The sequence below is a fragment of the Crocuta crocuta genome, unplaced genomic scaffold (assembly GCF_008692635.1).
Source record: "Crocuta crocuta isolate KB4526 unplaced genomic scaffold, BGI_CrCroc_1.0 scaffold336, whole genome shotgun sequence".
NCBI lineage: Eukaryota > Metazoa > Chordata > Mammalia > Carnivora > Hyaenidae > Crocuta > Crocuta crocuta.
This window is the reverse complement of record NW_027527943.1, coordinates 593,133-604,066: the sequence shown is the minus strand read 5'-3', so window position 1 is coordinate 604,066 and position 10,934 is coordinate 593,133. Positions and strand designations below refer to the sequence as shown.

General features: G+C 49.1%; 1 protein-coding gene across 6 annotated transcripts; it reads left to right on the top strand.

Annotated features, from left to right (window-relative positions):
* Nucleotides 1–5,671: 5,671 nt before the first annotated feature.
* On the top strand, nucleotides 5,672–10,922 carry ZSCAN9 (zinc finger and SCAN domain containing 9). Of its 6 annotated transcripts, none has more exons than XR_013332219.1 (5): nucleotides 5,672–5,829; nucleotides 6,451–6,922; nucleotides 7,104–8,723; nucleotides 8,933–9,673; nucleotides 10,464–10,922. XR_013332219.1 is itself a non-coding variant. In XM_077752403.1 (5 exons), the coding sequence occupies exons 2-5, from the start codon at nucleotides 6,524–6,526 to the stop codon at nucleotides 10,517–10,519; spliced, it is 759 nt and encodes a 252-aa protein (XP_077608529.1). In that variant the 5' UTR covers nucleotides 5,672–5,829; nucleotides 6,451–6,523; the 3' UTR covers nucleotides 10,520–10,922. The 6 variants fall into 6 exon arrangements, 3 of the variants coding, with proteins under 3 accessions (XP_077608529.1, XP_077608531.1, XP_077608530.1); XR_013332220.1 differs by lacking the exon at nucleotides 10,464–10,922 and having other exon boundaries at nucleotides 8,933–9,015; nucleotides 9,518–9,527; XM_077752403.1 differs by having other exon boundaries at nucleotides 7,104–7,251; nucleotides 9,518–9,673.
* The last annotated feature ends 12 nt before the right edge of the window (nucleotides 10,923–10,934 follow it).

Genomic DNA, 10,934 nt, shown 5'->3' with positions numbered 1-10,934 from the left:
GGCGGGGGGGCGGGGGTGGGGGGGGGGGAGGGGGTTCTGGTCGGTGGCAGTTTCCAGGATTCTCTGGGGACAGGGCACCGTCATCAGCAGGCCGCGGGGAAAGAGAAAGCCCCTTCCCGCCCCTGCCCGGGCCGCGGGCGGCGTGCGCGGCAGGCGGGCTGCAGGTGGGCCTGTTTCCGACGCGTGCACGCCAACGGGGTGCCGGTGGGCCGGGGTCCGGGGGCCCTCGGGTCCCTGGCCAGGTGCCCCCCCACAGTCTCTCGGGGGCGCACTCGGGGCTCAGAGACGACGTTGTCGCTCCCTGAGACGGAGTCGGCGCCGCGCACGCGGAGCGCGCACCCGGGTCCTAGTTGGTGACGCGCGCTGCGCGGCTCCCGCCGGAGGCAGAAGCGGAACGTGCGTCTGGAGCCGCGTTTGGGCTCAGCAGGGGCTGGAGCGCAGGTGGAGGAGGAGACAGGCGGCGGACAGGTGGCCTGGGGTCCGGCTTGAAGTCGCTGTCACACACGCCGGGTGGGAGAGGGAATTGCCCTTGGGAGGGCAACCTGGAGTGTTACTGATTTATTGCCATTTAAAATGTAGACCGCAAGGGCGCCTGTGTGGCTCAGTGGGTGAAACCACTGACTCTTGAGCTCGGCTCAGGTCATGATCTCACAGCTCCTGGGTTCACGCCTCGCATTGGGCTCTGCGCAGAGCCTGCTTTGGATTCTTTCTCATTGCCCATCCCATGCTCTGTCTCTCCCAAAATAAATAAACGTTAAAAGAAAGAACTTCACATAGTGTTGACTGACCAAAGATATGGGGAGAAAGGAAAATCAATTTTCTCTACATGTTAGTCTAGGTATTTAATATAATGCCAACAAAGTTAACATAGAATTTTGTTTTCAAACTGGGTAATTGCTTTCCAGTTCATGTGAAAAATAAACAAGCATTAGTAGCCAGGAAAATTCAGAAAAGAATAATAAGGAAAACACAGGCCTCCAGGATTTTCAAACATATTACAAGCTACAATGAATAATGCATTGTCATATAAACAGGATAGGAAATCCAGAAGTGGGCACAAATATTTAAGCATTTGACAAAAATGTCATTTCAGGTTACTAGAGAAAGGACGGATCATTCAAGAAATGGTACTGGGACATCTATGTAAAAATCTGAAAAAAAAAAAAAAAAGAGAGAGACTGTAATCCACACCTCACGTCTTACAACTGAATCATTTCCAAGTGATTCAAAATTTAGGAAAAAAATAAAACTGTAAAAGTACTAAAGAAAACTACAGAATTTTCTTTTACAGTCATGGCATAAGGAAGGCCTTTCTTATTACAGAAAACATACAAGATTAGTAAATTTAACCAAGAAATTAAAAATTTCTGTAAAACTAAAGCCACCATAAAGAAAGTAGAAAGGAAAAATTCCAAATTATCACAAAGGCATAATTTCTTTAATATATGATGATTATACATGTCAAAAGATAAAAGCACAAGAAGGGAAAAGTGTAATTAATTTATACATTAATATTAATTATAAAATGCTAAATGACACTACAAAATATACCATTTTTTATCCATCAGTTTGGCAAAGATAAAAAAACTTTGGTGAAGATTTGGGGTGGCATCACATTTAGATATTGTCAGAGATGTGTAGGGTTTTTTTAAAAATTTTGTTTCAATTTTTATTTATTTTGAGACAGAGAGCACGAGCAGGGGAGGGGCAGAGAGGGATACACAAAATCGAAAGCAGGCTCCAGGCTCCAAGCTGTCAGCACAGAGCCTGACACAGGGCTGGAACCCATGAGCTGCAAGGTCATGACCTGAGCCAAAGTTAGACACTTAACTGACTAAGCCACCCATGTGTCCCTGGAGAGTTGCAGATTTTTTATAACTCTTATTTTTTACATTTTACTTATTGAAAAGGTTTAATTTCAGTGTAGTTAACATAGTTTCAGGTATAGTTTATAACTACTTTAGAGAGCAGTTTTGTAAATGTATATTCTTTGACTCGGGAACTCTACTTTTAGGAATTTGTTCTAGAAATATATTCACGTGTAAGATGTTGTATGTAGGAAACTAATTCAGCATTATTTATAAATAGCAAATGATCAGAAATGACCTCATTGGTCATCAGTAGAGGACTAGATAAATAAATCTGTGTAATGGAATAGTTTGCAACTGTCAAAAATGAAAAGAGAGATCTATGTGTATGGCTATGGGGGAAACTCTAAGATGTTAAATTAAACAAGCAAAATAAGGAACAGTATGTGTGATTTTTGCACTATTCATGTAAAAATAATGGGGATATGTTATGTATAAACATACGTTTCTACATGCATAAAATATCTCCAAAAGTCTACATAAGAAATCAAAAGTTTTGACTGTTTCTACGGAATGAAATTAGGTGGCTGAGGATGGGAGTACCATGAAGAGCTTTACTTAAAAATCTTTTTATTTTGAAAAAAATATTTTTAAATGTTTAAATATACAAAAGAAAGGAAGGAAGGAAGGAAGGAAGGAAGAAAGAAAGAAAGAAAGAAAGAAAGAAAGAAAGAAAGAAAGAAAGAAAGAAAGAAAGAAAGAAAGAAAGACTAGTATATATTCAGGATCCCTTGCTCAGTTTGAAAAATCCATACAATTCTGTAAACTCTTAACATGGGCGAATCTTCACTTCCCTCTGGGGCAAATCCTAGCTGCTGTTGATACACCTGTCCTTGCAGACTCTGGCAGCCGCAGGAGTGGAGGCGGCCTGCGCCCCCGCGGCAGCCCCGGCTCGTGCCCTCCCAGCCCCCGCGGAAGGAAGGCCCGGAGTGGCCCAGGGGCTCGAGGGGGAAGGGGCCGAGCTCGAACTCCGAGGCAGCCGGTCCAGGAGCCGCGGGGACACCAGTGAGGCCGCTGCTCTGCCCGGGGCCCCGCAGCGCTGCAGGGAGGGCGGCCCTCCCTCCTTTCCTACCAGGGGACAGAAGGCCCCCGGGTGGCGATGGCCCGGCCGCCCTCCGGGAGCAGCTGGACGGGGGACCTGGGTTCAGGGGCTCCACAACCAGCACCCACCCCGGCGGCGCCCCGCGGATGCGGGGGGGCGGGTCACCGGCCTTCGGCAGCGTTTGCAAGCTGGTCCTCATCTGTCGCGCCTCCAGCACCGCGAGGGGCGCGCGCTCGCACTGCTGCCCAGGTTCCGGCCACGCGACCCCTGGGATGCGCTTTGTCCCCCGGGACGTGGAGGGCTGCGCGTGGGGGCGCAGAAAGCCTGGTGTCTTGGTGGGGACGCTGGTCGGGGGTTGCGGGGACAGTGTCTCTGCCTGCTGGGCACCCCTGTGCCCGCCGCCCGCCGCCGCGTTTGCCTCTGGGCTCCGCGCTCCTGGAGGCGAGACCGTCACGGGGTTGGCGGGCCTGGCTCCGGAGCTGGGCACCTGCATGCGCTTATTTGGCAAAGGAGAAGCCGCTGAGGGTGTTTCCTCCTAAGGCATCGGTCATCTGGGGCAAAGACAGGCTTTTGAAAATCTGAATTCGGAAACACAGTTACTCCCAAGGGGTTACATGTTTATGTATAATGAACACCATATACTTACCTACATTTACAATTGTTCATTTTTGCCAGATTTACTTTTTCTCCCTCTGCTGAAGTATTTCGAAGTAAATTATGGACATTATTACACTTAACACCTTTGAATACTTCAGTACCCATCTCTAAAATATAAGGACATTTTCCTATGGAACTACAATATCATTATCAAGCTCAACAGAAGAAAAAAAATCGCAGAGAGATTTTTTCTTTTTCTTTTTTTTAATGTTTCAAGTTTTTACTTAAATTCTAGTTAGTTAACATATGTTATAATATTAGTTTGAGTAGAATTTAATGATTCATCACTTATCTACAACACCCAGTGCTCATCACAAGTGCCTTCCAGAAAGAGATTTTTCAACGTTTGCCCTTTTATACTACTTATATTTTGAGTCTGTTGCTATATAACTTAATCAATAGATAATAAATTTTCAAATGAAAAATAAATTGAATGGGGGGCACCTGGGTGGCTCAGGAGGCTAAGCATCTGACTTGGGCTCAGGTCACCATCTCCTGGTTTGTGAGTCTGACCCCCTGTAGGGCTCTGTGCTGACGCTCAGAGCCTGGAGCCTGCTTGGGATTCTGTTTCCCTCTCTCTCTGCCCCTCCCCACTTTCACTCTGCGTTTGTGTCTCTCTCAACAATGAATGAACATTAAAAATTTTAACTGGATGGGATCTTTTTTTAAAAACATATTTAAGTAATCTCTACACCCAGGGTAGGGCTCAAACTCACAACCCCCAAATCAAAAGTCATATGTTCTAACTGCTGAGCCAGCCAGGCACCTCTGGATGGGATCTCTAATACTTAAAATTGACCAGAAAGCTATGCGGTCTGCCCAAACTATCATTAAAGGACAGGAAAGAAGGATTCAGAAGGACCTAGTTGAAAGTACACATGTAGGGATAGATGCTTCTGAGTGGCCCAGTGGTTAGATTCCTGCCTGACTCCAGGTTTTGGCTCAGATCTTGATCTCCCAGTTCATGAGTTTGAACCCCACGACAACTAGGATTCTACTTGGGATTCTCTATCTTTCTTTCTTTTCCCCTCCTCCACTCATTCTCTCTCAAAAATTAATAAATTAAAAATAAAACAGAAAGTACAGACTTGAAGGAAAACCCACTTCATTTCAATGCCAACTAAGTTAGGGTTGGTGTGAGCAAAACTTTCATCAAGTCAATACCGACATGGTGGGCAGAAGGACAAAAGGGAGGGAGGGAAGGAGGGAGACAGCGAAGGGGGGGGTGGGGGAGGAAAGAAGGAAGAAGGTAAGTCTATCAATACACAGGGGCCTGGACAGATAAATGGAAGTACACGTGCTTGAGGTACTATTACTCAGCCACCAAATGAGTTGGACCTACATGACCAATAAAGAGGTCTAAGATATGTGAAGTGCCGTTAAAATAAGTGGAGAAAAAGCCAAATATAAAATAGCTTAGCGCCTGTCCTGTGTATCTGTTCGTGAGAGATATCAGAATTATACTTGCAAATCCCCAGAGAATGTACGTAAAAGAGATGGGACGGAATTATACTCGCAAATCCCCCAGCGAACCGTGACAATGGCGATCCCAGGGTCGTGGGACCTTAGTGACAGGATGGGATTTCGCCTTTTACTTTATTAATTTTGGCATTGCCTGAGGTTTTTTTTAAAAACCAGAGGTAACTAATTCTTTTTATAAANAAGGCACACACAGGTTAAGATGTGACACCCTCGCTTCCGGTTCGAAGCGGGTGAAGGGGCTTTGAGCGCACTGGCTTTCAGGCGCAGAACTTGCCCTTCCCCTTCCCTCAGCCCCGCGGTCCTCGCGCCCTGGGGCGCACGCACGGCGTGGGGAGCCCTGCTTCCCTCCCGCCAGAACCCCGGATCCGTATCCGTCCCTGGATCCGCATCCACCCAGGGTCCCCCTCCGTCCCCGGATTCCTCTCCTTCCTGGGATTCGCATCCACCCCGGATTTTCATACACCCGGGTTCCGCAGCCGTCCCCAGCTTCCCATCCGCTCCGGACCGATCCCCGTCCCTCCCCGGATCCCCGTTCGTCCGGGATCCCTATCCGCCCTGGATCCCATTCCCTGGACGTCCGCCCGGCGCCTGTCCAGCTGGAAGCCAGCTGCGGGGCCGCACTTCCAGGCGATGGCGAGGCGCGCAGGCCCGCTGGGTCCCAGCGCTGCCGGGCAGCGAGCTGACCACTGCCCCGCGGGCCTCTGTGCGCCCCGACGACTGTCCTCAGAGAGGGTTTGCCCTCAGGCAACCTCACGCGTGCTAGTTACCAAACCTCCGAGGGTGAGTGAGCGTTAAATGTGGTCTCGTATCAGAAAGCACGTGTGGACTGTAGTGCGGCGCTGTGACCTCAGCTTTCTAAAGTTTTCCGTAAATTTAGCTCGAGTGACAACAACTCGAAATGGTTGTTTTCAAGACTAATTTTCGAAACTATAGTTAAGAGTCCAATGAGAGTTAGCTCATTCATTAATCAAAGATAAGAACAGTATTTTCATTAACTTTCTCTGATTTGATTTTTTAAACATGAGCCTGAACTTTTTAACCATTCTGACTGAATTGTGTGGTCCCGCTTTTCTGCGTGAGCTCTGTAAGGTATTTTTTTATTGCTGTTTCTTTACACTGAGACTGAGATTGAAAGAAGATAAGAAATTGGCTGAAAGTCACACAGTCAATCAGTAAACTGGTAAATGCTGTAACCACAATAGGATTCAGTTCTGGGTAACTTGACAGCCTGTGCCTTTTGCACATTGTGACCTTATATTTTCCATTATCCCCATCCTTTGGTCACCAAGTGACCTTACTGTCAGTGAAGAGCCTTGGGGTCTATGACAGTTGCTTATGGGATCAATGCCTGTCACTAGATGTTGTCATTTTTCTGTATAAACGGTGATTCTTACTGCTTAGGAGGGAGCCTCCGAAGGTGTTTCTGAAACACGACTCCAGCTGGAGGGTGCTTCGTAAACTGTTCAAAGTCAAGATGAATACAGACTCTAAGGAGGTTTTGCCCATGGATGTGCAAGCTCCTGAGGTTTGGGAAGAACTGACAGTGAAGGTGGCGACAGAAAGTCACCTCTGGATGCAGGCATCCAGACTGAAACGTAGCAGTCCTCTGGCAAGGGGTCGACAGCTGTGCTACCAGGAGACCCCTGGGCCCAGGGAGGCCCTCACCCATCTCCGGGAGCTGTGCCGCCAGTGGCTGAGCCCAGAAACATGCACCAAGGAGCAGATCCAGGAGCTGCTGGTGCTGGAGCAGTTCCTGACCATCCTGCCCGCCGAGCTCCAGGCCCGGGTGCGGGAGCACCATCTGGAGAGCGGGGAAGAGGCTGTGATTTTGCTGGAGGATCTGGAGAAAGAGCTCGATGAACCACAACTTGAGGTAGGACGGACGTTTGCAGGGAAAAAGTGTATGTGTGTCATCAAAGACCCTTGGATCCCTTGTTTTGTTTCCCCTTGACCGACTTTGACCCTGAGCCTGAACCTGCTTCCTGCTGCTTTCCGGGAAGGGTTTCTTTAGACCGTTAACTTCTTCAGAAGTCAATGCCATCTCTCTGTTCCAGATGGCAGCCTACAGACAGGGACGAGAAGTCTGCTCTAGAGAGATGGTGCCTGAAGGCGAGCAGACGTCACTGAGCCTTCAGCCCCAGCCTGAGGAGCCCCAGCTCACACGCGACACTTCCCAAGAGTCCCACCCTACTGGAGAGACAGGTGAGGGACAAGACTTTCCTGGGGTTGAACACATCCCCCCTTGTCAAGCAAAAACAGATGCAAAGCCCAGACCTGGGGAACCAGGTAAGGTCAGTGCTCCAGCTGCCGAGGGCCCAGCGTCCTCACTTTGCCCCCTTCCCCTGCGTTCAGGCCCCGCCTGCGAACCATCCTGGCATCTCTCTGGTCTTCTGGCACGTGGTACCTTAGGAAGACTTTCAGGAATCACTGTGGAGTGCAGCTTTACAGAATGGGTGTGATATGTTCAGATTGTGGCTTTGCCTTTTAGAAGCCACGCTTGTACATGGGCGGATGTATTTAACCATTTGGTTCCCTCATCTCCAAAATGGGGTTGATAATAGTATTGCCTTAGTCTGCTCGGGCTGTTGTAATAGAAAGGCACACATTTCAGGTGGCCGAAACAGCAGACATTCATCTTATCACATTTTATCTTGGAGGCTGGATCTTCAAGATCAAGGTACCAGCAGGCTTGGTTTCCGGGGAGACCTGCCTTCCTGGGTTGTTGACGGTCACCTTCTTGCTTTGTTCTCACACGTGCCTTTCTCTGTGTACGTGTCTGTTGGGAGAGAGAGAGAAGGCTCTGGTCATTTCCTCTTACAAGGACATCAGTCCTATCAGATTAGGGCCCCACTCTTACTTACCGTAATTACTTTCCTAAAAGGTCCCATTTCTAAATATAGTTAGGGTTTCACCATGTGACTCGGGGAGGGAGACAACACAAGTATGTACCGTAGAAGGTAGTTGTGAGCACGGAACACAGACAACTGATGAAAAGCACTTGGCGGTCATTTTGCTTAGTAAATGGTCACTGTTCTTCAGGTCGCCCTTGCTGATTGGGGTTTACGTTTGCAGTAGAAAGGGGTGAGCACCGTGCAGTAGGTGGCAGACTGGTGGGGAAACTGGTGGAATCAGTATGGTGTTTCCTGGTGTGTCGTTCAGTGGCGGGTGCAGGCCTGGGGTCTCGGGGCTGTGCCGGCTGCCGGCCTGCTCTCGTTCTCCCTGCCACAGTCGGCTCAGCTTCTGTCCCTTTTCTCACCGGGACAGCGTAGCCTCTGCCCGACTTTTTGTTAACCATCTAGCAGTCAGTCTGCAGAGGCGTCTGCTGTTTGCATTTTCACTTCGTCCTCAGTGGATCAAAGCCACGATGCCCCTTGCCGCTCTGCCTCCTGCCTCTGTTTCGTCTACCCTGGCAATCATGCAGTCATCATGATTTCTGCCACTTGGAACACATGTCTTGACTTAAATTAAAAAGATTTTTTTTTAAGTAAATGTGCTCTGTAGATCTTCCTCTGGCTCCAGTAACCTCATCAGATTAAATTCCTTTGATTTCATTTTCCTCTTTTATGAACATCTTTCCAGTCAATTCCTTTGTTTCTTCCTCCTCTCACCACGAACTTGGACTTTTATTTTCCAGCCATGTTTCTCATTCTTCTACCTTCAGGAAGCACATCTGAGTAAGTCCATCCTCTCATCCGTCCATTCCTCCATCCTTCTCTCCGTCCCTTCATCCCTCTCTCCCTCTCCCATCCATCCCCTCATCCACCCACCCACCCCTCCACCCTTCNCTCCCTCCCTCCCTCCCTCCCTTCCTTCCTCCCTTCCTCCCTCCCTCCCTTCCTTCCTCCCTCCCATCCATCCATCCATCCATCCGTCCTTCCCTCAGTCCTTCATGAAGCAGCACCGTGGCCACAGGACAGCACACAGGAATCTAGAAGTCCGAGTTCTCCTATAGGACCGTCAGTGTAGGTATGTGTTGTACATGTAGGAAAAGCCAGGTTTGTTGAGCAACAGTGTAAGTGTTTGAGATTACAAGGACCAAAAACCAACTCCTAGCTCTTCAGTCTTTTTAAATTAAGCAGCATTTAAGGTCACTGTATATCACAGAGGTTGGGTTTCTTTCAGAATTCATGCTGATAGTAAAAAATGCAAATAGTAAAGAAGTTTATATGGTAAAACATGAAAGTTCTCCAAATTTTATTGCCCGGGAGTAGCCACACTTGTTAAATTGCTGTGTGTTTTCCAGACTTTTTCTGGTACGTGCAGTCTGTCTAGCTACAGTCTACTTTTCACTTGTCATTCCGTTTTTTAAAGAGGTGGGATAATAAGCCAGGTAAGAGGTGCGGTGGTGTGGCAGCGCCCGTGACGCTGCTCTGCCACGGAGGGCTGTGTGAGGGGTGATTATGAGAAGGCGAGAAATGTCTTTGCTTTCATTCTACCCAGTTTCCTTGTATATTTCAACTATAAATAGGAAGTCCGCGCAGAAGTGCAGTACTGATCCCTTCTGTGGTCTGTTTCTTCTCTGCAGACACATTTCTGTTTTCCACACGTGTTGGCCTCCCCCAGCTGAAAGGAGGAGGAGCACCGTGGTCTGACGGCGGAGGAGCCCTGGGAGGCGCCTGTACAGGTGTGTGAGCGACAGTACAGTCAGATGTGGCAGAGAGCCTGATGTTTTGGTAAAAAGACGGGAGTTAGGGGGTGATTTCTTGGGACTTTGCTGGGTTGCGAGGTGGAAATCTGTTGTTTCACAAGGTCCTTGGGAGCTTCCCAGGTGTCACGTGAGGCTGCCCCTTATGTGGGGGGCAGGGAGAGACCAGAGAAAGAGGGTAGGGGGCAGTTTTAAGAAGCAAAGGAGGCTTACCTATGAGGCTTGTTCCGGGCGCGGCAAAATGTGTAGGTCTCGGCACCTGCCCACAGAGCTTACAGCTTTACGTAGGGGCCTTACCAGGCTGCAGTCACGCGTGCAGCCCAGGTGCCCTGTTCCCCGTCACGCTCGCTGTCCTTGGGGGAGCTTCTGGGAGCTGGGCAGTCAGCGAGAGCTCACGTCGCAAGGACAGAGGAGGGGGTGAGGAGCCTCCACTGTCGGCATCCAGCTTGTGGGTCAGTTGTTCTTGGCTTCTCGACGGCTGCCCCCAGCATTCGTGCTCGGGGCACCTGAGACGTCGAGGATTCTACTGGACTGCGCTCTAGTGTCTACACAGTTTGGGTTTCTGTGTCTCTGTTTTCCTGCCTTCAGACCCTTCAAGTCCTATCGGGTTGTTGGACGAGTGTCCAGGGGGGCCAGTTCCATCGGGCACTGTGTGCCTTCTGTGCCCATCCCTGGGCCAGTTGTTTGAGACCAGAGCCGCAGGATTGGTTTCAGTCCTTTGTCTTTTATTCATTTGACAAATGTTTATTCAACAACTGCCATGTGCCAGCTGTGACCCAAGGAATAAAACAGAAAGATCCTGTCAGAGGGAGAAAAACTACCTAAAGCACAGATTCCACGGAGCACCAGCCTGAGCCAGGCCATCCATTTCCCTCACGCTGTCATGGAAGGTTCTGCTTCTGAGAAGCCCAAGATGAATTTCCACATCATCATAGGCTTGAAGATACACTCTGGGATCGTTTGGTAGAAATGTTAGTGTGAAATACAGAAACGGTCTGAGGATTCGCTGTTGCCGGGTACATTGTTGTCACTGACTGCCATGTCCTGAGTGAGTTCAGGTTTAAGAATTCAACTATTAACGTGGCCTGTCCCCCTCCCTTGTTATGTCTCCACACTGCCTGGTGCAGCGGGGAGGCTGAGGACCGGGAGCCAGGTCCCCTGCGATGGAGTCCCTCTCCGTCTCCGTGGATTGTGGGAGGGGGGGTCCTGGGAGAAGTCACTTGGATTGGATTGCAGAGAA